The sequence below is a fragment of the Struthio camelus genome, chromosome 20, assembly GCF_040807025.1.
Source record: "Struthio camelus isolate bStrCam1 chromosome 20, bStrCam1.hap1, whole genome shotgun sequence".
In the NCBI taxonomy this organism is placed as follows: Eukaryota; Metazoa; Chordata; class Aves; order Struthioniformes; family Struthionidae; genus Struthio; species Struthio camelus.
The window spans coordinates 1,223,092-1,248,542 of record NC_090961.1 but is presented as its reverse complement, the minus strand read 5'-3'; the positions used below and the strand labels follow the sequence as shown (position 1 = coordinate 1,248,542).

The 25,451-nt window shown below is 42.5% G+C and overlaps 2 protein-coding genes across 20 annotated transcripts in view; one reads left to right on the top strand and one right to left on the bottom strand.

Moving 5' to 3' along the window:
* Window positions 1-25,451, bottom strand: part of HSPA5 (heat shock protein family A (Hsp70) member 5) — a 339,565-nt gene that overhangs the window by 1,221 nt on the left and 312,893 nt on the right. The window contains exons 1-8 of one of the 2 annotated variants that reach the window (XM_068915406.1): window positions 2,997-3,150; window positions 2,733-2,878; window positions 2,367-2,598; window positions 1,884-2,021; window positions 1,524-1,636; window positions 1,055-1,445; window positions 495-732; window positions 94-261 (exon numbers count right to left, since the gene is read on the bottom strand). In XM_068915406.1, the coding sequence (XP_068771507.1) occupies window positions 94-261; window positions 495-732; window positions 1,055-1,445; window positions 1,524-1,636; window positions 1,884-2,021; window positions 2,367-2,598; window positions 2,733-2,848 (1,396 nt within the window). In that variant the 5' untranslated portion in view covers window positions 2,849-2,878; window positions 2,997-3,150. Of the gene's footprint in view, window positions 1-93; window positions 262-494; window positions 733-1,054; window positions 1,446-1,523; window positions 1,637-1,883; window positions 2,022-2,366; window positions 2,599-2,732; window positions 2,879-2,996; window positions 3,151-25,451 lie in introns of those variants that run through there. The other variant, XM_068915407.1, reaches the window with a different exon arrangement.
* The window catches only part of GAPVD1 (GTPase activating protein and VPS9 domains 1), a 36,696-nt gene continuing 14,757 nt past the window's right edge, over window positions 3,513-25,451 (top strand). For 2 of the 18 annotated variants that reach the window (XM_068915386.1, XM_068915385.1), the window contains exons 1-14: window positions 6,740-6,791; window positions 7,150-7,210; window positions 14,254-14,469; window positions 14,887-15,730; window positions 16,937-17,023; window positions 18,064-18,198; window positions 18,322-18,511; window positions 19,475-19,555; window positions 20,833-20,993; window positions 21,926-22,055; window positions 22,975-23,100; window positions 23,958-24,131; window positions 24,436-24,576; window positions 25,182-25,316. In XM_068915386.1, the coding sequence (XP_068771487.1) occupies window positions 6,755-6,791; window positions 7,150-7,210; window positions 14,254-14,469; window positions 14,887-15,730; window positions 16,937-17,023; window positions 18,064-18,198; window positions 18,322-18,511; window positions 19,475-19,555; window positions 20,833-20,993; window positions 21,926-22,055; window positions 22,975-23,100; window positions 23,958-24,131; window positions 24,436-24,576; window positions 25,182-25,316 (2,518 nt within the window). In that variant the 5' untranslated portion in view covers window positions 6,740-6,754. Of the gene's footprint in view, window positions 4,161-4,295; window positions 4,388-6,652; window positions 6,792-6,865; window positions 6,943-7,149; window positions 7,211-7,327; window positions 7,447-14,253; window positions 14,470-14,886; window positions 15,731-16,936; window positions 17,024-18,063; window positions 18,199-18,321; window positions 18,512-19,474; window positions 19,556-20,832; window positions 20,994-21,925; window positions 22,056-22,974; window positions 23,101-23,957; window positions 24,132-24,435; window positions 24,577-25,181; window positions 25,317-25,451 lie in introns of those variants that run through there. The other 16 variants (XM_068915398.1, XM_068915394.1, XM_068915390.1 and 13 more) reach the window with 15 other exon arrangements.

Below are 25,451 nucleotides of genomic sequence, written 5' to 3'. Positions count from 1 at the left end.
GATATACTGCATCCTTTTAACAAGGCAATTTCAAACATGGAAGCCTTAAGATATTTTGCAGCTGTTTACAGGGTCTGTCCCAGGGGCACTTACCTTCATAAACCTTGATTGTCACAGTGGGCTGGTTGTCAGAAGCTGTGGAGAAGATCTGAGACTTCTTTGTGGGAACAACAGTATTTCTTGGGATCAATTTAGTCATTACACCTCCAACTGTCTCAATGCCAAGTGTCAAAGGACACACATCCAGCAACACCAAGTCACCTAAAATGGAACAAGGTTAAAAACATGATGCAGTCTCAGTTCTTTAGACAGGCACAACATCCTATCGCTGTAAACTAAGACCTTAAGAAGCCTTAAGATTCTAAGGCCTGGAAAAGGAAACATAACTCAGTTCTCCTTAGAGTGCACTCGTGTCAATAACCAGGACTGGCTATTCAGAGCCAGTAGTCTCTGGAAGTCACAGTAAAGTGAAGTCACAGTAAAGTGTAACTTACCTGTATCTTGGTCCCCAGAGAGAACACCAGCCTGAACAGCAGCACCATAGGCTACAGCTTCATCTGGATTAATGCCACGAGAAGGCTCCTTGCCATTGAAGAATTCTTTAACAAGTTGCTGTATTTTGGGGATGCGAGTAGAGCCACCAACAAGAACTATCTCATCAATATCGGATTTCTTTAGGTCAGAATCTTCCAGAACTTTCTGAACAGGCTTCATAGTAGAACGGAAGAGATCCTAAGAGGATAAAGGAAGCACAACAGTAAGACTGTATTCCCTACATTTAATCTCTAAGTAGGCAGCCTTAAGGTAAAAGAACCACCACTACAGAACATCAACTGCCTTACAATGAGCCTTGATGAGATCTTAATTGTCACCAAGTGTCCCCCCCCCCCCCCCACACCTCTTCCTAGTTACCCTGGGAAAGGGTAACTTCTTGCTTCTCAGTGCAAGTAGATTTATACTCTGCTCAAGAGTAACAAAACTGCAGTGTGAAATGCTACACACTCAGAATTGGTAGCTGCACTAGCTTACTGACAAGCTACCTTTGTACACTCACCATGTTGAGTTCCTCAAACTTGGCCCTAGTAAGAGTCTCAGAGAAATCCTCTCCTTCAAAAAAGGATTCTATTTCAATTCTGGCCTGATGCTGAGATGACAACGCTCGCTTTGCCTTCTCCACTTCCCGTCTTAACTTCTGCACAGCTCTGTTATCCTTCCTGACATCTTTTCCAGTCTTCTTTTTGTAGAGCTTGATGAAGTGCTCCATAACACGTTGATCAAAGTCTTCCCCGCCCAGGTGGGTGTCTCCATTAGTAGCCACAACTTCAAAGACTCCATTGTCAATTGTGAGGAGGGAGACATCAAAAGTTCCACCACCCAAGTCAAATACAAGGATATTCTTCTCGCCCTCTCTCTTGTCCAATCCATAAGCAATGGCAGCAGCTGTTCTGTATAGAGAACAACCAAGTTAGAAAGTTTTGATTACTCCCTCCCCCGCCCCCAACAAAATAGTTAAGGCTACTTACGGCTCATTAATAATTCTCATCACATTCAATCCAGCAATAGTACCAGCATCTTTTGTAGCCTGACGCTGAGCATCATTGAAGTAGGCTGGCACTGTAACAACAGCATGGGTAACCTGAATAAGGAGTAAAAAAAGGAATAAAGAAAGTAGCTTAGAGGTGACCTTGGTAATACTGATACAAGTAGTTCACTGTTCTACAAATAGAAATAAAAACCCTACAAACCCATGCCATTGGGCTACACAAGAGAAAACCAGCACAGGAGTTCACGAGTACAAGGTCAGTCCACAGATTCAGCCCACTTATCTTTAGTTCCGTAAGGCTACTGCTTTAAGCTCTTGCAAGTACCACTCATTCACTTACTTTCTTCCCCAAGTAAGCCTCTGCAGTTTCTTTCATCTTTGTCAAAACCATAGCAGAAATTTCTTCAGGAGCAAATGTTTTTGTCTGTCCACCACCAACATCAACTTGAATATGGGGCTTGGCTTTCTTTTCAATAACCTAAGAAACACAGAGTATACTGTCACATTCCAGCAGTTCATGAAATTGTTCCTAGTGCTTCAGGCTGTCTGCTTCCGCCCTTATGAAGGGTCAGCAAATCTACTATGGTAGGACATGGATGTGAATGGTAACCCTCTGTAACCCTAAGAGCAGAAACTTACACCCCTCAGCCAGCTCACTGCACCACAGCCCCTCTCAGGAGGATTACAATACTGCAAAGTAACTCAGAAGAGCTCTGCGATTGAATCGCTTCCTCTGACAAGTGGCACAAAGCAGTACTCGCAACCACTCTTCCGACCAGACGCCTGGGCCCCCCTTCCCCCACCCCCGCGGCTCGGGGCGCACCTTGAACGGCAGATACTTGATGTCCTGCTGCACGGAGGGGTCGTTCCAGGTGCGGCCGATGAGCCGTTTGGCGTCGAACACGGTGTTCTCGGGGTTGGAGGTGAGCTGGTTCTTGGCCGCATCGCCGATCAAGCGCTCCCCCTCGGGCGTGAACGCCACGTAGGACGGCGTGATGCGATTGCCCTGGTCGTTGGCAATGATTTCCACGCGGCCGTTCTTGAAAACGCCCACGCTGCAGGGACAATAGGGCCGTCAGGCGGCGCCGGGGCCGCCGCCTCCTCCTCCTCCTCCTCCCCCGCCCGCCCCCTCCGCTCCCCTCCCCCAGCCGCTCCTCCCCCCCGGCCCCGCCGCCCGCTCCCCACGCACCAGGAGTAGGTAGTGCCCAGGTCGATGCCCACCACGGTGCCCACATCCTCCTTCTTCTCCTCGTCGTCCGCGCGCGCGCCGCTCAGGAGCAGCAGCGCCAACAGGAGGTGCCGCATGTCGCCCGCTCGCCCGTCACCGCCGCCGCCCTGGGGAAGAAGCCGGCGATCAGGCGGCGGCACAAAATGGAGGCGCCGCGGGCGCGCCACGTGCGCGGGCCTTGCAGCACGTCCCACACTTCCCCCCCGCCCCGCCGCCGCCACTTACCGCAACCCTGCACGCTCAACTGCCGCTGAACGCTCAGGCCGCGCCGCCCAGCCTTATATACCTTCCGTTATTCCTTCGTGGAGGCTCGCCATTGGCTGCGCGGCCCTCGGTGGAGCGTCTCTATTGGCTGGCTGCTACTAAGCTGGCCTTCTCTGATTGGCGAGAACCGGGCGGTCGCTATGACATGGCTGGCGCGCCCCCCTCCCGTCTTCTGATTGGTTCGTCCCGCCGGTGTCGCGGACCTATCAACAGAGAAGCGAGAGCCAGGCGGAAGGCGCTCATTGGCTGGGGGCGGCCGTCGTTGCGACGGCCGGGGCGAGAGACGGCTGGGCCGTTCTGGAAGTTTCTATGGTTACTGCCGGGGACAGGGAGCCCGCCATTACGGGCGGCGGTGCGCTCGGCCCCGGCGGACCCCGGGCCGCGCCACAGGTCCCGGCAGCGCCTCCTCGGGCCGGCGCCGCGAGGCGAGGCGAGGCGAGGCAGGCCCCGACGCCGCAGCAGGGCCGGGGCCTGGCCCTCGCCCGGGCGGCCGTCGCCGGCAGGGCCCAGCCTGCCCCCGCCGCGGAGGGCCGTGCTCCTTGGCTGTGTGTGCGGTCGGGATGTCGCGGCACGGGGTCGCCGTCCCCTGACACCGCTGTAACTCACTGTGCAACGTTACATCAGCCGGCCCTGCTTGGGGTAGGGAGTCCACAGGGGAGAAGGCACCGTCACGCGTGTACCTCGGCCTGGATCACCCCGGTATCGCGTAGGTGACAGCTGGCCGCGTCTGTGCCGTCTGTTACCTTGCGCGTCTCTTGAGCGTGCATACAGACAACGCCTACCTGCTTATCTTTATATCTTCAGGCAAAAATTTCCAACTGCAAAGCTCTGAATGAAAAAGTTTTGGAGAAATTAAGAGCGATGTGAAATGAGAAATTAAAAGCTGTTAATAACCTTTGGGTGATGCTAGAGCTGAAATTTAAGTTAAAATAATTTCAGGTAATTGCAGTGTACGTATATAATTATAAATTGTGAGAGAAAGACACCGTCGTGGTTAGACAGCTTTCTGTACGTGTGGAACACCCTAGAAAAAGTATGAGTCGTGCTCGGCCTAGCTGCGTGGATTTCGTAATAACATGAAGCAAGACATTGTCAAAAGACTTCATGAGAGATGGGAGGCCCAGTGTAAGTCTGTAAATGCCATTTTGATCTTGCTACTAATAGTCCTGCTTTGAAATATATTTTTGAGTCCTTTATATATGTTTTTTATTGAATTACTTCTGCATTGCATTCACATTTATTTGATTTTCTCCATTCAAGAATCCTGAGGTGACTGAAACAAATTCTTGGGCTTAGTCATTGGAAGAGAATTAACTCCTGTATAGTTCTGAATCCTGGGAACTGTAAATAATGTAAGTATTTTATTTCTACTTTGGAAACCTTGTGTGGATAAGGAGGCAGTTTTATAATTCTAGACCTTAGGTTCATTTTCCCTGGTTCTGTAGGGGCCACAAGGTCATAAATGCAGTAGCTATTTCGCATTACTGTTTGGAATACAACGTGGCAGCTGGCTGTACGGTACCAAACCAAAACAGCGTGCTGATGCATTGTGTATTTGGGTTCGATGAAGGTTGTTCTAGTATTTAATTTTGCCAGGGCTATTTATAAAATGTTCTAGTACATAAGGCATGCTTGCTTATCAGAGGAGAACGTGCAAGGTAGTAACTGTCAGTTAAGAAGAAGATGCATAGATACAATTTTGGAGGGCAACAGATCCAAAACAGGAATGTTGGTCTCTTGCTTTGTGTTGGTTGTTGTAGAGAGCTGCACAGTTAATCCAGGCAGAAAAAGAAAGTAGCTGTAGTGACTCAGGAAGTGCTGCTTTCTTTCTTAAATCTGTTAACCCAGTCCTTAAGTCTGCATACCGTCTCCATAATCACAGAGTGCCTGGGAATCCTTAAACCTTGGAGGCTTCCCGGCGTTTGGGTAACGTTAGGAATTTAGGATTGTTACTTATGTTATATGCTATTATAAGGCATTCCATTTGCAAGTGAATAACAAAGCGCTAATAAAGTTAGACTACAGATGGTACTTAGGCATCTCTGACCGTTACTTTATTTTCAGAGAACAGACTTGTTAAATATTGTGTGCTGACAAATTTTTATATCGTATGTTATGTTCTACTATTGAGAATTCTCCCTGGTATTTCTACTGGGGAGAAGATTTGACTTGTGTGCGTTGTGAGGAGCGATTACTTAAGGGATAGGCTGGGAGTCGTGCTTTTGTACGCTACCCTAATTCTGCAAATGAGTCACACTGTAACCTTAGCATAGTATTCAATCATTTTGTGCCTCTTTTTTCAACTGTAGAGTTGTATAAGGCTCATCTATCACGTGAGCAGTCAATAACAATCGTACAGTTTTTGAGAGTCTTGTGTGACAGGTGAAAAAGAAGGGCAAAGTAACAAGCGTTCTGATGCTGTAATGCATTAATCATGTTTCAGTCTAAAGTTACATACGTTGCCTTTTATTATTAAGTAATTGCTATTATCAATCCTAGATTGCTCCATACGGAGCAGTCCTTTCACGTTTAGTATGCCCATCTATTAACCTTGCTCCGTGCTTTTTGATCTACTTTGATGGTTGACACTTATAGATCTTACCTATTTGTAAAGCAGCTGGAGACGAAAGGCACGATATATCTAGAGATGTCCCAGAGATAAGTGCTGGTTACCTAAATTGCCTCTTCAACAGGGATGAGTTCTATAGTAGCAGGAACAGATTACATAATGGATGACTTTTTCCCCACAGCTGAATAGGCCCCACATCAAAGATACTTCGCAATAAACACAGAAGGTTTCGCTTGCTCTTCCTATCAGCTAGTCATTTCCAGTCACAAAAATGTCTTCTCTGAACTGTTCCTCAGTTCAGAGATGAGCTGCCTGTCGCATTCTAGTTCCTCCTCCAAACCTGATGCCTCCAAAAATAGATAGAAGCTGGGAAGAAAATGTGCAGAATGGGCAGGTTAGCAAGCGCTAAATAAAGAATGCGTTTCTGGTGCCATTTAGAAAGTGCCACAGCTGGGGGAGGGGAAAGAGTATTCCCACACTGATTTGGGATTGGTGGAAAACACGGTTGAGAAAGTAATACAGCGATACTAGTAAGATGTAGTATTGCTACTACAGCAGCAATATATAACTTGCTCTTGAAAATACTGTGCTCCTGACTGCACGCAACAGGGCAGAAAGTCTCAATTCCAGCTATAAAATGAAATCATATGCACTCAGTCATTGCAATTAGAGAAGTCACTAGTTTTGAGCAGGTTCTGGAACTTGGGCAGTTACAGTTTATCTACGTGTTAGCAGTCTGGACGCTGACAGAGAAGAGGAATGAGGTCGTGGGGTGCAGCGCTGCGAATTACATGAACAGTAACTCCGAGTGCCATGAGCTGTGCGATTTGATCATTTTACATCTGCAGCTTTAGATGAGAATTCTAAATTTTAGGGAGGTAGACTTCTTTTTGAAGTTTCAACCCGTTCACCGCGGTTAAGACGCCCCTGCCGCGCTCTCAGCTCTGAACGCCCTGCGGCTCAGCGGAGCGCCCCTCCTAAGCGGCGGAGGCAGGCCCGGCAGCGCTCCCGGAGCCTCCGTTACGTGACCTGCGTTTTGCGCAGACCTCAGCGGCCACCGCAGCTGAAGGCGATAAAGGTGGAAACGCTTCCAAGCCGCCTCCCCCTCCTTTCCGCCGGCTCGGAGGCGCAACCCCGTCGGCCGTCTTCCATGGCGGCGCCGGCGCTGGCCGCCGCAGCGGCCGCGGGTACGCCTGCACTCGGGCGGCCTCGGCGGGGGCGGCCCCAGGGCGCGGGCGCGGGCGGCGCCGCCGCCGCCTGCGCAGTGCCGCGCCGCGCCGCGAGCTGGCTCGGGGCCGCAGCGGGAGCGGGCGGCGGCGGAGCCGGGGCGCTGGCCGGGTAGGGGCGCGCTCGCACCCCCGCGGGGCCGCGCCGGCACCGGCACCGGGGCCGGGCCCCCTGCCCGGGCGGCGGAGGCGGAGGCCCGGCGGCCGCGCCGCTCGCCCGGCGGCCGGCAGCGGCGGGCCGCGGCGCGGGGAGGCCCCGGCGCGGGCGGGCGGGCGGGCGGCCCCGGCGCGGCCTGACAAAACCCTCTCTGCTTTTCAGGGACCGGACGGAGGAGGCTTGCGGCGCCGCGGGGGCAGCGCTCCGGGGACCGAGCGGACGCGTAGGTGCCCCTTCCTCGCGGGGAGGGCAGCGGCGGGGGGCCGCCGGGCGCCGCGTCCCCGCAGGAGCGGGCGCGGCGAGTGCCGCGGGGACGGGACCGTGGCGAAGTTGGCCGTAAGACTGACTTGAGTGTTTACTTGTGCCCGCTCCTGCGAGCGTGTCAGCTGCCTCGAGCTGGAGCCCGTCCTGCCTGCCATGGTCGCCTCTAATACCTGCTAGTTCTTGAGGTTTTAAGTGGTATGCAAACGATTAAAGTGCTTCCTGGCCGGGGCCCTTTCTGCTCTTAGTCACTGTGGGATGGGGCAGCGTGTTGCGTAGCTGTCTGAGTGGCTTGGCACAAATGTCAGTGCCTTCTCTTATTTATCGCTTTTACGTGACAAAGAGTTAAAACTTTTAACTTGAAGAGTATCACGACTTCCTTTTTTGTCACTAATGGAACCTTAATGCTTAACAACTCAGTCGAATGAGTATCTGTCTCTTTTCTTGCCAAGTCATGATACTATGCTCTTTGAAGGAAGAGCGCTTTTTGTGCTGTTAAAATTAAGTTCTCTAGCTGGGCGTGTGGTGCTGTACTTACTGTTAGGTAGAATGCTTTTTTTTTGTGGAAGAGGCAGTTGTCTCCCAAGTAGAAGCTTCGGTTCGAAGGCGAAATGGCAAGGACTATGTGTGAGATCTTAAATACTGCGCTTCCGTAAGAGTGGCAACAAAGAGGAGGGTGGCTTTTAGGAAACAGGCTTGTGGATTACTGCTGCTGTGGGAGGGTTCCAGCATATTTCAGATATTCCAATACTTGTTTACAAATTTACTCCAGAAACTTTTGCCGCAAGACGTAGTAGTTTCACACAGGTGAAGAAAGACTAAATGATAAAGAGATGGTTGATGATCTGTAATGCAGACCTACTGAAGTTACACTCTGGTCTCTTTAATAGATACAGGGCTATATTTGCATTAAATCTCTTGTGTTTTAGACTTGATCTCAATTCTAAACTGTACAAGGAAGCAAGCTAGCTGGGACTGATGATGCCAGTACCTCTGTATTGCTTTGGGCCTCGATGGGTACCCACTGTAATTCCATCTGTAATAAGAGCTGCTGTCACCTTTGTATACTCTTTCCCTCCCTTTAACTCTCTGCGGTCTTGCGGCCTTTGGCCACATGAAGATTTTGGTGTGTGTCAGGTCCTGAAAGGTATGCGCTGTCCTTGATAGCAGTTGTTCTTTATGGCAGGCTGCAGAGTTGAGATGTTTAGGATGAAGAAGAGAGACGGTTTCAGTGATAAGAGTAAGAGAGCAGGTTGTTTTTATCAGTTTGAGAGATTTCAATTTCTGCACCCCTTCTAACTGGAAGTTCGCTAGTATGACCCCCTATGTAAGGGGATCCCTTCTTTTTAATATCACCAGTAACTGGAGTAGACTTTAACGTAATCATATGCTTCTGTTAATTTTATGCAACATAGGAGAGTACCGTAAGAGATAATTTAGTGGCCATCTGATCCTATGCATTACTAGGAAACCCTTTAAAGGGCATGAGAAGTAAGGAGTTCCTCTCTCAAAATTCTTGAGATATCACTAAATATCATTACAGATGTAGATGTTGGGGATCTGCCAAATGGGGAGAAGTGTATATTTTTCAGCTCATCTTTCTGTGACTTAAAGGGTGTTCATTTTGGAAGAGAGCACACACGTTTCCCTCATCCACCCCTTTCTTCTTCCCTGCCAAAGAAAAAGACTTCCAAAGACAGCCTAATGCTGCTTGGATTTTTAAACTCTCTGCTGGGACTACTCATAGTCTCTCCTTTTTATAAGGTAGCTCTCGTAATAAAGTGACTGTCATCTTTTTTTCCCTGCACTGTTTCATGGTGGGGGTTTGTAAAGTAGGAGGATGGTTTTTGTTTGTGTAGGAAATCCATGCAGAACATAAGACAGCTTTTTTGGTTCATCATGCTGATGTAGGCACTTGATTAAACCCCACTATAGTATACTAACTGTGTTATATACCTTATTTGCCCAAGTCATAGTTGGGCTAACCTGTGCCCAGATGTGTTAAATCTTACTGGACAGTGCTTTCAGCGTTGGTTGCAGAGCAGCCACTGGGCAGAAACAAATTTGAGGTGTGAGTTTAATATTAATATTGAATAGGCAGTTGAATTGTAGCTAATTGAAATGCATTTTGCATGTTGTACATCTGTTTTGAGATGGTGGGTGTTGTAACTGGAGAGATCAGCAGATAAACGTGGCTCGTGAAACTATCTTACTGAAAAATGAGCTCCGCTTTGGGAGATAGGCTGTTAGCTTACGTAAACAAAAAAGGCTTTTTAGTCTTTACTATAAATATTAAAGAAGAAAGAGATACTTTCATCTGGGGTGAATTAGCACGGAAGCTATTGAAGTTTGCTTAGAAATTCTTTTTCAATAAGGTGGAATGATTTCAGTTTTGCTTTGCCTTGCCCTGCCCACATCAGATCTGCCCAAGCTTGCTTTGGAAGTTGGATCTTGTGTAGCTCGACTCCGGAGGAGCAAATAACCCTGAGCAGGAAACGTTGAAGGAGGAAGAAGAAGAAAGTATTGACTACTTTGCTTAATCTTTTTCTGTCAAGTGCATTGCAGAAATACTTAATAGAGGTGTCACTTGGTTTTGTACTGTGGCATACAGAAACGCTTGCTTTATGATCTTGAATTCAGTGTCTGAAGATTAAATGTAGTGTTTTCCAGGGCTTTAAGCAATTTATGTCCTAATTTTGTCAGAGTCACGGATCGTCTGGGTTTCTAAACAAGTTTATGCCATGATGATGGTAGGAAAAAACATCTTAGCTGCTGTCAGATCACACAGCCCCAATGGTCTGTGTTGACGTGCTCAGGCCTCGTGGAGTGAAACAATTTCAATTGTTGTGGTAAGTTTTCCATGCCTGGTCACAGCTTTTGATAGCTGCTAAGTAGTCTTGAAATAATTTACAGAAAAACAAATGTTTTTGTATCAAAATGAAATGACCAGGAATGACAAATAGTTTGTAGATAAAAGGAGTTATGTAAAATCTGTTGTTTCGTCCGCCACATCAAATTGTTGGATATCTAAATTTCCTAAATTGTCTCTTTTATACAATTAGTTACAGGTATCCAATATTTCAAGTTTGATGCTTGGTAGTCAGAAGTCAGGTAATTGGATAATTATGGGCACCTTTTTATTCAGGAGAAACCGATAAGCTAGACTGCCAAACAGCTTTTTGGAATTATTTTGGAATTAGTAGCAGCTAAAGCTATTGCTATTCTGTTTGTTCTAATATTGCCTTCTGTACTGCGTCACCAGATATGTAACTGTGGCTAATTGTTTCTTAAAGATTCGGTCCTAAATGCTGGTGTGGAGTGAACTGCTGTGTCATGTGGGAAAGTTAGGTGCAACTGTTATCTCTTAATACTTTTAATACTTAAAGATCATACAGGGAAGAGCTTTTTGAAGGGGGTTCACGTGTCATACAGATATATTAATGATACAGTAGCTTGGCCTTTCAAGACAGGCTGTGTTGATACCGGTATCTGAACAGCCGCTAAAGCATGTACAGCTTGCTCAACTAGTTTGGCTATGCTGCGTTTTTTTTTGTTTTGTTTTGTTTTTTATAGAGCCGGTCTGAAGCCTGCTGAAGTACCATGTGTATTAAGCTATCTCCTTTACATCTCTAGTGTTCTCAAATGTCTTCTAGAAACTGATGGTGAAGATAGTTGTTCGCACTGTTACTCAGTATATTGTTGTGAGTTCAGAATAATTCTTTTTTTTTTTTTTTTTTTTTAACTGGTAAATGGGAGATAATGAGGCACCCCTCTCCTATGGAGGGGGGATTTCAGCAGCAATCACTAGCAGTCAAATTAGTTTTGTTTTTCTTGGAGAACTATAACATGGAAGCTACTGATCCTTTTTTCTTTTACATAGTGTAAAAACTGCTGTCGTGTAGTCAGTATACTGCCCGGCGGGCCTCAGTTCTCAGCAATACAGCGATATTTGTTAGTCTCCCACATTTCAGTTCCAAGTCAAGTCTCCTCTTACCTTTGTTATATTTGGCAGGTGAGATAGACTATTTCATAGTGGCAAATTGGTAGGATGTTATCAAGTAGTCATGGAACCAGTACTTTTAGCAGCACAGATGCAGGTAATAGTCTTCTGAGCTTTATTTTATTTCAGAATTGAAGTTCACAGTTAATGATAACTTTAAAAAAAAAAAAAAAGGCACAACAGTGTGAAACTTCTCAGTTACGCTGTGCTTCGATTTTCCTATTTTTTTGTTTAATGGCTGTGATACAGTATCATCAGGAGATGCCCAAATTATTTTTATATTAGGTAACTTTATGAGCGTGTGCAAAAAACATTCTCTTCCTCAGGTGGCGTTGTAAATGATGTAGTACTCTTCTGTAGTTATCTGATCGAGTCTAGCTTTCTTTGCTTGTTGGATGGATGGAATACACATGTGTGTGAAGACACTAGACTGTATGGGAGCATTATTTGCTTTCTGAGCATTAACTGACTTCTAAGCCCATCCTTGATGTTGAAAACATCTTCACTATAAAAAAAAAAAAGACACTGAGTGACGCTCTCCGTAAGAGAAGTAACTTTGCTTGTAAGTACATGAGACACCTCAGAAGCAGGTTAATTTGCGTATCTACTGTTACATGTATTTGTAATGAGTGATACAGGACTAGACACTTGCCTTTATCTTGTCAATTTTCAAACCGTAGGAACACAAGCTGTCATCGGGCTGTTCATAAGGGATACCCCGTGTGGGTGGGTCTCCCATTCCTTCCCAAAACTTGCTCGCGAACAGGAAAACCACCTGGCATAACTTCTTATCCAGAAAAATGGAGCCTTCAGGCAGACACATTAAAATTAGAAATGTCAACTAAAGCTGTTAAATTTGCTCATAGTTTACCAAATCTTTAGGTACAGCCTTACAGTGGAAAACATCTGAATAGACAGAAGCTAGTTCTACGGATTGCATTAATATGTATATTTGTATGAATGCAACTTATTTTTCCTGCTGATATCAATAGCCAAGTCTAATAATTAGCTTACAATAGCTTGCAAACACAGTAATAGGTTTGATGCTAGGGCTTTTTGCTATAGTCATGTTTTCTAAAATTCTGTGACTAAGAAAAATCTGCTGCAAGTAGTCGTCATTTATTTCTGAAGGAACTCTAGCAGTAACACCAGTGTTTCTTTTTCTGTTTTATTTACCCAAGACTGCCGTAGTTAAAAACATCTAAATTACTGTATCCTTGAAGTTCTTTGCTAATCTCATCTTCAGATAGGATGACTATATACGCATTTGATATTTTTTCATCCTTTTCTTTTTGAAGAACTTTTTGAGCGCTTTATATCCCTGGTTTTCGAATTTGATAGGAATGCTCTTAAACCATCAAGTGTAAGACTGAAATTTTTCATGCATAAAGACTTGTGACAGCATCTATTTCTGTCTTTGCTAGGGTTCTGGTTGTCAGGTTAAAACTATAGATGAAAGAACTTAATTACGTGCTCAAGGAACAGTGATGGCTGTCAGTGCACCTGGTTATCAGGCTTTTCCGCATCCTGGGAGGGGAAGGGAGGGGGAGCAACACATGTAGAACCTATGCCCAGTTAGGGAGCTAATCTGTGCTCTTCAGAGAGGATCATCTCCTGCTATGCTAAGCAGTGATCTTTAAAACAATAAAGAGCATTAGGCCAGTGCATGGTAAATTATTCTTAGTTTCTCAAGCATGGAATAAATGGTCTTGTGAAGCAGAGCTCCTCTGGAGTGACTGCAGGTTGTGGGAAGTAAGTTTTTCATTTAGCTGTAGCTTGGCTTTGAAGGGTTTATCACCAGATCACTTGACAGCTCTGACGTGTATAATTAATCTAAATGGCAAACCTTTTCCTCCCAAATTATCTAGTATGGCTGTTAATTCTGGTGGTGGAGAAGCCATAAAGCAACTAATGATTAATTCCATGGAAACACCTGGTCTACCTGGTCCTACCCCTTCTCTTGTTAGCATTAATGCAACTGATGTTTTTTATCTTCAGTGGAGTTAATTTTTAGACAGATTAGCTCCTTGCACTTGTTTTGAATGCTGTAGTACTCTCTGTTTATGTAGCACTTAGTTGGTAACTTAGATGCTTCCTAATTATGGAGTTAGCTGATGCTACATTGAGGCATTAAGTGGTTTGTGTAGTTTTTTTGTCCCTGATGTGAATGGAAAACCTAAGGTTGTTTCAGTTTTTCTGACCTTTTTTTTTTTTAATTTTTGGATCGTGGACCACAAATTCTTCTGAGCCGAAACATTTGAGAATGTTTTTCTGCTGAATTAATTCTACAGTTGAGTAGAGACTTGAGACTTGTTTTTCAGCTTTGGCCTTGTCTGGGTATTGATACTTCTGGCTTTTTTTTTTTTTTTTTCTTTTTTCCAAAGATCACTTAATGTTTTGGGAGCCTGGTACCTCTTATGTGTAGATGAGAGAGGACATTTCTTTTGTTTTGATGGACTAGAGAGAGCCGCTTCCAAATACTTGGCTGGTGCTGTGTTATAGGGGTATACTTTAAAACAAAAGAGTAACTACACAAATCTCTTTCCCTATTCACCAGACAGTACATCAGAATGGAAGTGCTTTATCTTCCTGAGTTTGAGTGTCACCTAAACTATGCCAATGGCCACCTCTCTCCGAGTAATGGCCAGTTTCTCATCTTGTGTATTGGAGCTGTGGCGCAAGAGTTCTGTAGCATTGCACTACATTCCTTCCTCACCTGAAGAGCTGAGCTGAAGATATTCAGTAATATGCAAGTGTCACTTATGTGCTGATATGACAAGTGGTTGATGAACTTGGCAGTTACAAAATTTAATGTTAGGAAAGAATGCCTCTTAGGAGGTAGGCCTGGGATTTGAGAGAGCCTATTAATATGCTGATAGGGAAGGGGCTTAGAAGTCCTTGCTGTTCATTGTAAGTTTATAACCTGTTTATTGCTTTGGGGCTTTTAGAACTTATTTTGCTAACTAATGGGGTTTACCTGTTTAATTTTGTTTTCTTTCTTTCAGTGAATACTGTGAAGTCTGCTCATCGTCAAAGATGGTGAAGCTGGATATTCACACGCTGGCTCATCACCTCAAGCAGGAACGACTCTACGTCAACTCGGAAAAGCAACTTATTCAAAGGCTCAATGCAGATGTACTGAAGACAGCTGAAAAGCTGTACCGCACAGCATGGATTTCCAAGCAGCAAAGGATTAACTTGGACAGACTTATCATAACAAGGTGACTATGGGTGGGCGTGTGTATGTAGAGAGGGGCTGGGAGAAAACAATTCCTAAACTTTGTGAATTGCAGCAAATTCACAGAAACTTTTTACACTTGGTGTCTGGAGTACTGTGCTATATTAGTCATAAAAAAGGAATAGTAAGGTTTTTAAAGAAATCTAAGCTAGGAAATCTGACTTACCTGGAACCTGTTTGTTGACTGTTTGAACTACCCTCTTTTTCAATATGTGCTTCTGTTTGTAGTTTGTGGGAACAATCCTTACTTATTCCTGAATTTGCAAATCCTTCCCGTTAACTATATGGGAAGGCTTTTTCCTTGGTAGTGCTCTTGCTAATAGATTCAGTGTGTGGCATCTTTTAGCAAGCTTGACCTACTTAAAAGTTACTGAAACTGTTTCTATGTTTTTCTTTCAAGTGCTGAAGCTTCTCCGGCTGAATGCTGTCAGCATGCTAAAATCTTGGAGGATACACAATTTGTGGATGGATATAAGCAGTTGGGATTTCAGGAAACTGCTTACGGAGAATTCCTAAACAGGTTGAGAGAGAACCCTAGGCTTATTGCATCCTGTCTGGTTGCTGGAGAGAAGCTGAACCAGGACAACACTCAGAGCGTTATTCACACAGTCTTTACCTCCATCTATGGCAATTGCATTATGCAGGAGGATGAGAGCTACCTCCTACAGGTACTTCGCTACTTGATTGAGTTTGAACTCAAGGAAAGTGACAACCCTAGGCGGCTGTTGAGACGAGGCACCTGTGCATTCAGCATCTTATTCAAACTTTTCTCTGAAGGACTCTTTTCTGCAAAACTCTTTCTTACTGCAACTTTACATGAGCCAATCATGCAGCTTCTGGTTGAAGATGAAGACCACCTGGAAACTGATCCGAACAAATTAATTGAGAGATTCTCTCCAGGACAACAGGAAAAGTTATTTGGAGAGAAAGGCACAGAAAAGTTCAAGCAAAGAGTCCAAGAGATGGTCGACTCCAACGAGGCCAAGCTGGTGACCTTGGTGAACAAATTCATTGGCTATCTTAAACAAAATACGTACTGTTTTCCACACAGCTTGAGATGGATCGTGTCACAGATGTACAAAACACTCTCATGCGTAGACAGGCTGGAGGTTGGGGAGGTCAGAGCAATGTGCACAGATCTTCTTCTAGCATGTTTCATCTGTCCTGCAGTTGTTAACCCAGAACAGTATGGGATAATTTCTGATGCTCCTATAAATGAGGTGGCAAGATTTAATCTGATGCAGGTATGAGTTGTCTTAAGCTAGTCTAAAGAAAACAGATTTTATATTAGAAATCCTCTAGGTGTTTTTGCTTAACTAGAACTGATGTTGTTACAGTAAAAGCAAAAAGTACTCCTGCTGTATTTGACGATATTTGTCATAGTTGTTGAAAGGTGTAGTCTAAAGTTTGTCTGCCCATTTGCTTTAAAATACTGACTTTTTAAACATTTGAGAGCATATATTCCTTTATGTCTTACAAGAGTTGCAAATGTTCTTTATAAAAGCTACTATTAAGAATGGAATCTTAAGTATAAATGTGACTGTAAGGCAAAATCTAGAATGTGTGTAAACTAACACTTTTCTGTTTTTGCTAGTGTTGAACACTTTGTCCCAAGTGTCTGGCATAAATTAAGTATTGATATAATGACCAGTGTTTCTGCTGGGTGGCGAGGTACTATGTTGTTATACCTTATGGTGTTCCCCAGCCCTGATGACAAAGCTTTGTCTCTGAGCAAATACTGGGAGATTTAATGACAGTATATAGAGGTGTAGCCAGAGGGTGTTAAACAATACTCATTTGACTGAGAATATTCCTTACAAAAGTAACCATCTACTTTCTAGTGTTGCCTATAAACTGGACAATTAAGTGATTCCCGTAGTGTAATCGCTCTAGTGAGTTTTCCAGGACAGTAACAGTCTTCAAACATTTCTTTTTTTCTTATCCTTTTGAATAAGGCTTATCCAAATGAGGCTTTCATCCTGACTGGGGCCTTTCAGTGGTTTTCTTAAAATGCACTAGCCCTCCTGTCCTTATCACAGGCTTGTTATAATATGCAAGCAGTTGGTGATTCTTTAAAGTTGAAAGTTTTGCAATTGGAGATTAATAAGGAATATACCTGGGTTTAAGATGGATTCAACTCTCAGTCCTGCCATATTCTAAAAACAAATATGCTGTGCTTCTGGGAAGTAAGGCTACTCCTAGCATATTCTATATGCAGATTTTCCTAGTTAAATGCAATAACAGCTTTGTGTGTGTTTGGTTTTGTTGTTGTTTTTAAACTTGTTATTTCTGTCCTGAAAGCAAATGCAAGGCTGTGTCCACCCAACCAGGAGTAATTCTAGGAGTATTAAATGGGGGGGGAAAAAAATTGGAATGGAAGAGTCATCTTATCTAATTTCTATAATAGAATCTTTGAATTTTGTATTCCTAATAGTTCTTTCTGATTTCAGGTTGGGAGACTTCTGCAGCAACTGGCAATGACAGGTTCTGAAGAGGGAGATCCACGTATGAAGAGCGGCCTTGCTAAATTTGACAAAGTAAGACTCAAGACTAGAAAAGGATAAGTCTTACATGCATACTTCATTCCTCCATCCCTCTGCTGTCTCCTTTTTTTTTTTAATCAAGTTATATCAAAGGACTTCACAAGCAGTTAACTTATGAGTTACTTGTACAGAAAAGCCGATGAAATCCCCCACAGAGCTGAGAACAAAATATTGAGTACTATATTTAAGGGTTGGGGATTTTCATTCCTCCTCTGACATAATACTTTTTCTTAAAAGAAAAAGCTAAAAAGAAATCGAAGCACGTTACCGCTTAAACTGAAATGCTGAATTACTATCTGTTTTTCTACCGAACCTGGAAAGAAATCTTTGAAAACAACTTTCATATAAAATGTAATTTAAAAAAAGTAACTTGTTAGCACACAAGGAACTTATGTTCCTTTTTTGTACAGTTTTGCTTTTTGTTCAGCGTTTTCAATGTTAGTATGAGTCGTCCATAGCAATACTGAAGTTAACTTCATCAGGACAGTGAAACTAATGAGTGTTGAGGTACTATCTCATGTTTAAAAAGTGTTAGCTCACTTGTGTAAATTCCATTTTTTTGCTACTTGTAATTCTGCAAGTTATACGTTTGTTGTACGTAATGTTAAGTCAGGTGCAAGTTTGAAAGTGATAGTGCTTGATTGTTTCTTGTTTCGCTTTTAGACTGTGCTCAGTAGATTATTCAGGAGGGGGCAGTTCGATTACCATACAACAGTTGAGTTTATATTTAACATCTGAAACTGCAGTGGTGAAATGGAACTTTTTTGTCGCTTTTTAAAATCATATAAAGAACGTTTAAGTTGGTGACAATTTTGAACACAGAAAAGCAGTGAAGGAAATGCTAAAACTAACTGCATGCTTTCCTTACTTGGTGTTCAGAGATTTTAATGACACGTGGTATTATCTTGAGACCTTAAAAGTAGGAAGCAAAACTTACATCATTGTGTAAACTATTTAGCTCTCGTCATAACTTGTGTTCTTTTCAACCTCTAGTAAATGGTCCCTCACTGTAGAACTATTTCTTCTCTTTGTAGAGCTGTGTTGCTGCTTTCCTGGATGTAGTCATTGATGGACGTGCAGTTGAAACTCCTCCGATGTCTTCAGTTAACCTTCTGGAGGGATTGAGTAGAACAGTGGTTTACATGACGTACAGCCAGCTAACTACTCTGGTAAAATCTTAGTTCATCAAGAGATGCAATATATACGTTTTTTTGCATGTGTCTGCAGATAGGATAAGCAGGTCTGATAACTTTAGGCTGTGTTTCTTACCGACACTAATTCTAAATGTGTAGGTTGGTTTTATGCGGAATGTAATGTCAAGTGATCAACTTAAGGAAGATCGGATGGCTCTGGAAAACTTGTTGGCCAACTTACCCCAGAACAAACCGGGGAAAAGCAGCAGCCTTGAAATGACTCCTTATAATACCCCACAGCTCTCTCCTGCAACCACTCCAGCCAACAAAAAAAATCGATTACCTATAGGTAAGAACTGTGAAGTTCTTTCAGCAAGCAGACGATGTATAAGATTTCTGATACTGTTCTATGTTTTCTGTGCTGTTTTCTCCGTTATCTCTTAGGTTACTCTTTGGCTACATCTTCAGTTCCCACTGTTTATATGTAGATGCTGAAGAGTTTTCTTTTACATAGGCCAAATGGGTATCTTTCTTGCTTTCTGACGCAAGTGTGATGAGCTGTCTACTCTGGACTGAACTGGATAAAAATATTGAAGTGATTGGTAGTAAAGCTAGTGCAGTGATTAAAAAAGGAAAAGTTTGAAGATGGGAAGCAGATCTGAGGGGGGAAGATTGCTTAGGAAAGTGGCAAGGTGGAAGCTATGACATCTAATTAGTGGGACAGAATAAGTTTAAATCCTTGTGTCTCAGAAGGGAATAAAATGTCTCCAGGAGCAAATATGGCAGAGGGGTTGGGGGGCGGGGGGGGGGGGAGGAAAAAAAAAAGGTGGAACTTAACTGTGTGTTGAGAAGAAAAGCTCTCTTTCTCCATTCTTCCCTGGTCTAATTCCAGTAGTTAGTATATGGTAGTGCAATATTTATTTTTCCCCCCTCTCTCTGAATAGGATTTCTGGATTTTGAACTCTCCCATTTCAGTATTTCCTCTTAAAATAGAAGTGTGATACTCTTTTTCAGTGTGTGTTTATGGGAATATGACCATATGGGATATTTTTATTCATTTGAGGGATTTGGTGTTAGTGTGTCACGTGACCAAAATATATGTGACCTGATAAAAGGCAAAAAAAACCAAAAAAAACAAAAAAACCCAGAAACCCTATCCTGTGGTGTTAAAACTCTGTGTTCCACTTCTGAATGGTTCTGGTCTTATGCCTGTAAAGTAATGGCACAACAGCATTTATTTTATGGTATAAAATAGTTCTATTGCTCAAAGTTTTGATTTCTTTTGTTTCATTTTAATGCTTTCGAAATCCAGGACAGCAGTTGGCAGCCATTACTGCCTGGGATACTTCTGCTACCAATCTTTCAGCTCATATAACTCTAGTAACCCCTTTTGGTGGGTAATGCCCTCTTTCCATTCTTTGTGTAAAACATTTATTTATATCATAGGACTATGATATTTAACCGTACGTTTGGTTTACTTCGGCGGTCAGTTGCTTTTTCAGATTCCTTCATTTCAATATGCAGCTTATTTCCTATGTATGTGTAGTTTTAAAAACACCTCGTGTTCTGTTGTGTGACAATTTTAAAAGCACAGTTTGCCTGTGACTTCCACGCACTTGCCTTGTATTCCTTGGATCAAATAAGAAATAACCGGTGTCGTGCTGCCATACTTAGGAATCTTTTCTTATGGTCTGTATTTGTTTGTTTGTTTAGTTTTTTTCTTTATTTTCTCCTTCCAAGGTGCCAAACATAGGAAAATGCAACTACTTGAACAGTGTAATGAAAAGCCACAAAATAATCGTAGTAAACCACTCGATGTTAAATTATATGGATCTAGATTTGAGACACTCATTAGAATAAAACTCCTTCCTTTTTAGGAGGGGGGGAAAAAACTTGTAAACAAAATAGTTTTTTAAAAAAAAAAATCTTAAGCCACAGGATCCTTGACCTTTAGTCAGTGATAAGACATGCAGTTTTCTGAACTAATTTAGCAAAGAGTCTTTCTGTAACTCATATGCACTTAATTTCACAAATGCAGACGTGTTCTTTTCACAAGATCCTTTTGTTTCTTCTCTGGTGCTTTTACAACTTTTTATTAGTGCAGTGGCAATCTCTTACGAGACTAGAAGGTTTCTCTAGCTTGTGTGGGGCAATATGACTACTGCTTTAAGAGGGAAGAGATGAATGCAGTTCTTAAAAATATTTAAAGCATAAATATTTGAGATTCTTCCAAACTATATAGGTGGGATAGTCTTTCTAAAGAAAATGAATGTAGATCTCTGCTATTCCCTTCTCCAAGTATATCTATTAGGGAGTTCCTCTGCAGCTGCAGCACTAAATCTGCTTCACTTCCTGCTTTTATTTTGATTTGAACTGTCGAAACTCTCGATCCATTAGAAATACTGAAAGTCCTGATAATCTTTAGTATAAATTTGTATGGGTGAATAGGACACAATATACCTTACTTCTCTAAACTTCTTTGTTAAAAACATGCTTTTTTTCAGTTTTAAACACCAGTTCCATCACTCGATGTCTAATAAGACTTTGTTTTCCAAGTTCCTTAGTATGCATGTTACTCATGCAAAACAGTAGTTCTGTATTTCTATTGTATTTTTTCTCCTTAAACAAGGAACAGCTTTCTAACATCACATTTTAAAACGTTTTCTTTAGCAACTCGTAGCAGAAGTAGATCAAATATTCAAATGGATCAGCATGGAGACCATGAAGGATCCTCCCAGGAGACCATCCTAGAAGTTCAGCCAGAAGAAGTGCTGGTGATTTCTTTGGGGACAGGCCCACAGATTACTCCAGGAATGATGTCAGAAAATGAGGTATGCAAAAATTATCAAATATCAGGTGTTTTGAAAAGTACACCCTTTAGCCTCTCCAGTAGCTGAACAATAACGTTGTGACTCTTAAGTTCAGGTGTTCAGTCCAGAATGGAAATTAAAATCTCAACTTATTTTATTGAACTTTGGGATTGTAGCTTTCAAATTTCCCGTTGTTACATGCTTATTTCCTCACTTTAGCATATCTGTAAAGTGTGGAAGACAGTATGCTAATGCAGGAAAACCCAAACTTGGCCCGTTTGCAAAGAGGCTTTGCTGTCTGACGTGCTTAAGAGCAAACCTGAGCTGTCATTTCAGTGCCCATATTTTAGAACCTAAATAAATGGGTTCTGTTAGCTCTCTGCATGCTCTGTCTTTTGGATCGAGTGGCACGGGTAGATGGCAAAGCACTGGAATGCTGATCCCAGGTTTTTGGCAGCTCAGATTTAAACCACCGGGCCCAGTTTCTTGTGAACACTGAGCTATGGTCAGGTTGTCATGGCTGCCTTCAGACTACGTTGGTTAGTGTAAGGCTAGTTTTACAGTCTTTCCTTTCACCAGCTGTAGAACAACATTCTGCTTTCATCATTGCTGCTGCCTTGCCCAGTAGTTTGTATTTTCTGCTTGTGCAGTCTTGTCACGATCAGTTCCCATGTCATAGTAGACTGCTGGGGTGATGAGTGAGCTGCTGATTCCCTTGTTATCAGGACTCTCCTTATGATTGCATCTTTGTTACCTTACGTTCCCTCTAGGCTTGAACTTTGGAGATAACAACTGTCTTTTCAAATGGAATGTTAGAAAATTGATTGTGTTATTAATATCTGGAGATGGCAAAAAATTTGCCACGTTTTGTTTACTGTTTAATTGGTCTGAAAAACAGATTTTTTTAAGGAAACTTTTTCTCTTCCTTTCCCCCACCCTGGCCCGCCCTCCAGGTCTTAAATATGCAGCTTACAGATGGCGGACAAGGAGATGTCCCTGTTGATGAAAACAAACTCCATGGTAAACCTGATAAAACCTTGCGCTTTTCCCTCTGCAGTGATAATCTGGAAGGAATATCTGAAGGTGAAGGGTTACTTAAGTCTTGAAGAAGTCTTGTCCATTAGCGTTTTTTAATCATAAAAGGATCTTCTGTTAAATACAGCGTGTCATCTTTACCGTTTTAAGGGTGGTGTTATTTAACCTTGAGAGCCTGTCTTTTCTGTTAGCCCTTCAAAGGGAAAAGTCTGGAGTGAAGTTTTGACCTACAAAGGCATAGCCTAGCCTGAGAACGTGAAAAAACCCTGCATTTAGAAAGAGAAAACAAAGGGATTAGAAAAAAAAAAAAAACCTTTTAAGTGCACTAGTAATTATCAAGCCAATCTAAATATCTCTTAAGTTTAGAGTTCTCAGATTTACTTTTCATTGTGTTTTAATAAACTATTCCATATCTCAGAATGGCTTCCAGACTCTGGACTACTCCTTTATATGCACCTCAGATGCAACAGAGCTGGGGTTTATTTGTGATATTGAAGAGGTTTATACAAATTGCTTGGCTTAAATGATGTTGTGTAACTTCCGTAATTTAGTTTTTGCTCCCTTTCTTCTCAAGAGAAGGTATTGTGTGGAGGAAGGGATGGGGGAAAGAATGATAAAGACTTTATTGACTTTTTAGTTAAAGTATGGTAATGGTGAGATTCCAGCCATCTTTGGTAAAATATTTGTAGATTAATTAGCACGGCACTCTGAACACATGAAGTGCAAGTTATAGTACAGGTTAAGTATCTGTGGAGTAGGGATGAAGAGTAGAGAAAATGCATGTTCATCTTAACTTGGTGAACTGCTCGGAAAAAATGGTGAACAGCAAGATCATCAGCTTGGTATTTTATATTGTAATTTTCTCATTTCTTGTCATCCTTCTAGCTAATTGCATCCTGGCTTGTTAACGTTGTACGTTTGGGAAATGTTGTTCAAATTAGATTAACAGCGCAATCTGTTTTCTCAGGTCCTTCAAATCGCTCCAATTCTGTTTCATCTTTGGATTTAGAAGGGGAGTCTGTATCAGAGCTTGGTGCGGGCCCTTCTGGGAGCAATGGTGTTGAAGCTCTGCAGCTATTAGAACATGAACAAGGCATGTGCAAATTCTCTAGTAGAAGGTGCTGTGGATGGTAAACCCAAAGTTCTCAGGAAAAGCCTGAGAAATTGACTAGTTCGGGGTGGGGGGGGGAAGTTAGTTCTCCGTTGTGCAGTCACTCCTAAATTTTGTTGTTGTTGTTCTCTAGAAACATTTCATATAGTCTATTGTTAGAAGAATGAAATTGTATGAGATTTTGAGACTTAAGTTGTTTCTGGGAAATTGTTTGTAATTGCTTTCCTTCAAGTGAAAAGGGTGAACTGGATTGGAGAACTGCTAAAGCATCTAGATAGCTTCTTGTTCAATATCTTGATCAAAGGCTGGAATAGGCTGCCCGGAGAGATTGTGGATCCTCCATTCTTGGAGATGCTCAAAACATAACTCAACAGTCCTGAGCAGCCTGTTCTAACTGATCCAGCTTTGAGCAGGGAGGTTGGATTTGGGCAATCTCCGGAGGTCCCTTCCAGCGTTAATGATTCTGTGATTATATGTTGTCCTTTCAATTGATGAGCATTCGGTCTTAGAAAGATGATTCTAAAAACTAGAATAAGTTCTTATGTGTAAGTTTCTTGATAGTAGGCTTTTATCCATTACCTTTTTGTCCAATGGTTTGATTGATAGGTCACCATGTGTAACTTAAATCACATTTGAGACATAAAATGAAAAATCTCTTAAACTGTTTTCAGGCAGCATCTCTTGAATAGTACAATAGTGCTTTACGGACCTTACTTTAAAGCAGTATCTTACCTGACAGAATTTTTGTTTTGTTTTTTCCTATAATGTACTCTTACAGATTTTCAATTAGAGGCCTTTTGAAAGACTGAAAACTTGTCTCTGTAATTGTTTTTACGTAGCCACAACTCAGGATAATCTTGACGACAAGCTCCGTAAATTTGAAATCCGCGATATGATGGGGTTGACAGATGACAGAGATATATCAGAAACCGTGAGTGAGACATGGAGTACCGATGTCTTGGGTAGTGACTTTGATCCAAATATTGATGAAGATCGTTTGCAGGAAATTGCAGGTAAGTTGATGGTACATGTGGTATGTCAAAATACTTCATGCTTGCTGTAAAACAGTAAGGCTACAGAGCTGCCCTCCTCGCTTTCTAAATAAGTATGTTTTCACTGGTTAACTGGAGTTTTTCTGTAGGAGGATTTTGTGCATGTGTCCTGTACTTTATTTGGTTGCTCACTTCTATTTTTTTTAATGTTGTCTCTGTAATTACTTCATTAAGGACGTTTATAATGTGTCCTTATGTTTTTTAATACTAGTGCTGTCTTCTGAAAGCATATTTCTAACTATATGCTTTCCCTTTACTTCTGCAGGTGCAGCTGCAGAGAACATGCTAGGCAGCTTGCTGTGTTTACCAGGTTCAGGATCTGTGCTGCTTGATCCCTGCACAGGTTCAACGATATCAGAAACAACAAGTGAGGCTTGGAGCGTGGAAGTATTACCAAGTGATTCAGGTTAGAATCCTGCAGTTTGTGTTTATGCTTTCAGTGTGAGCCAAAAATCTTCCAGAGGCATATAATTCAAAGCAGGAATCTGTCCCTCCATTTCCTTGAGGAAACTGGTGTTCTGGGGTTAAGCTAGAATTTGTGAATACTCCTGGTATTAAAAGAAAGATGACAAACTCTCTCTAGGCAGAGAGAAGATGGAAAGGATTGCAAGAGACTTGGTGTTATGAAAGAACTTAAGGGCTTAAAAAAAGAAAGAAGACTGTAAAGCAAACTGTTAGCTTTCCTCTCTTGTAATGCTGAGTAGTGGTATCTGTCATATTAGTTTCCTTCAGTTAATGACGAGTTGACTGTAGACTGTTGTCTCTAGCTAAGAAATACAATACTTAAGAATAAAAACTTACCAAAAAGCCTGTACAGTTAGGACATTGCTGTCTGTGCGTAGTCCTCCCTGCTGTGTAGGGAGGAAACTCGTGTTGCAATAATTGAGTTAGGTTAGAACTTCATATATGAAATGAAGCCCCTCACCCCTTCTTCTCTATGTGAATTTTAAGGGAATGTGACATTCATAATAATACTTTTCCTTTCTTTTCTCCCCTGTCTGCATTTTGTAGAGGCCCCAGACCTGAAGCAGGAGGAAAGGCTACAAGAACTGGAAAGCTGTTCTGGCCTGGGTAGCACATCTGATGACACAGATGTAAGGGAGGTCAGTTCTCGCCCCAGTACACCAGGCCTCAGCGTTGTATCAGGTGTGTGTGTGTTTGTTTCTGAAAACACATTGCTGTATTAGAACATGATCTCACCATCTACTTTGCTGCACTTATTTTAATTGTACGTAATTTCACTAATAATTTTTGGTACTCATACTTGTTTTTTTTGGTGTT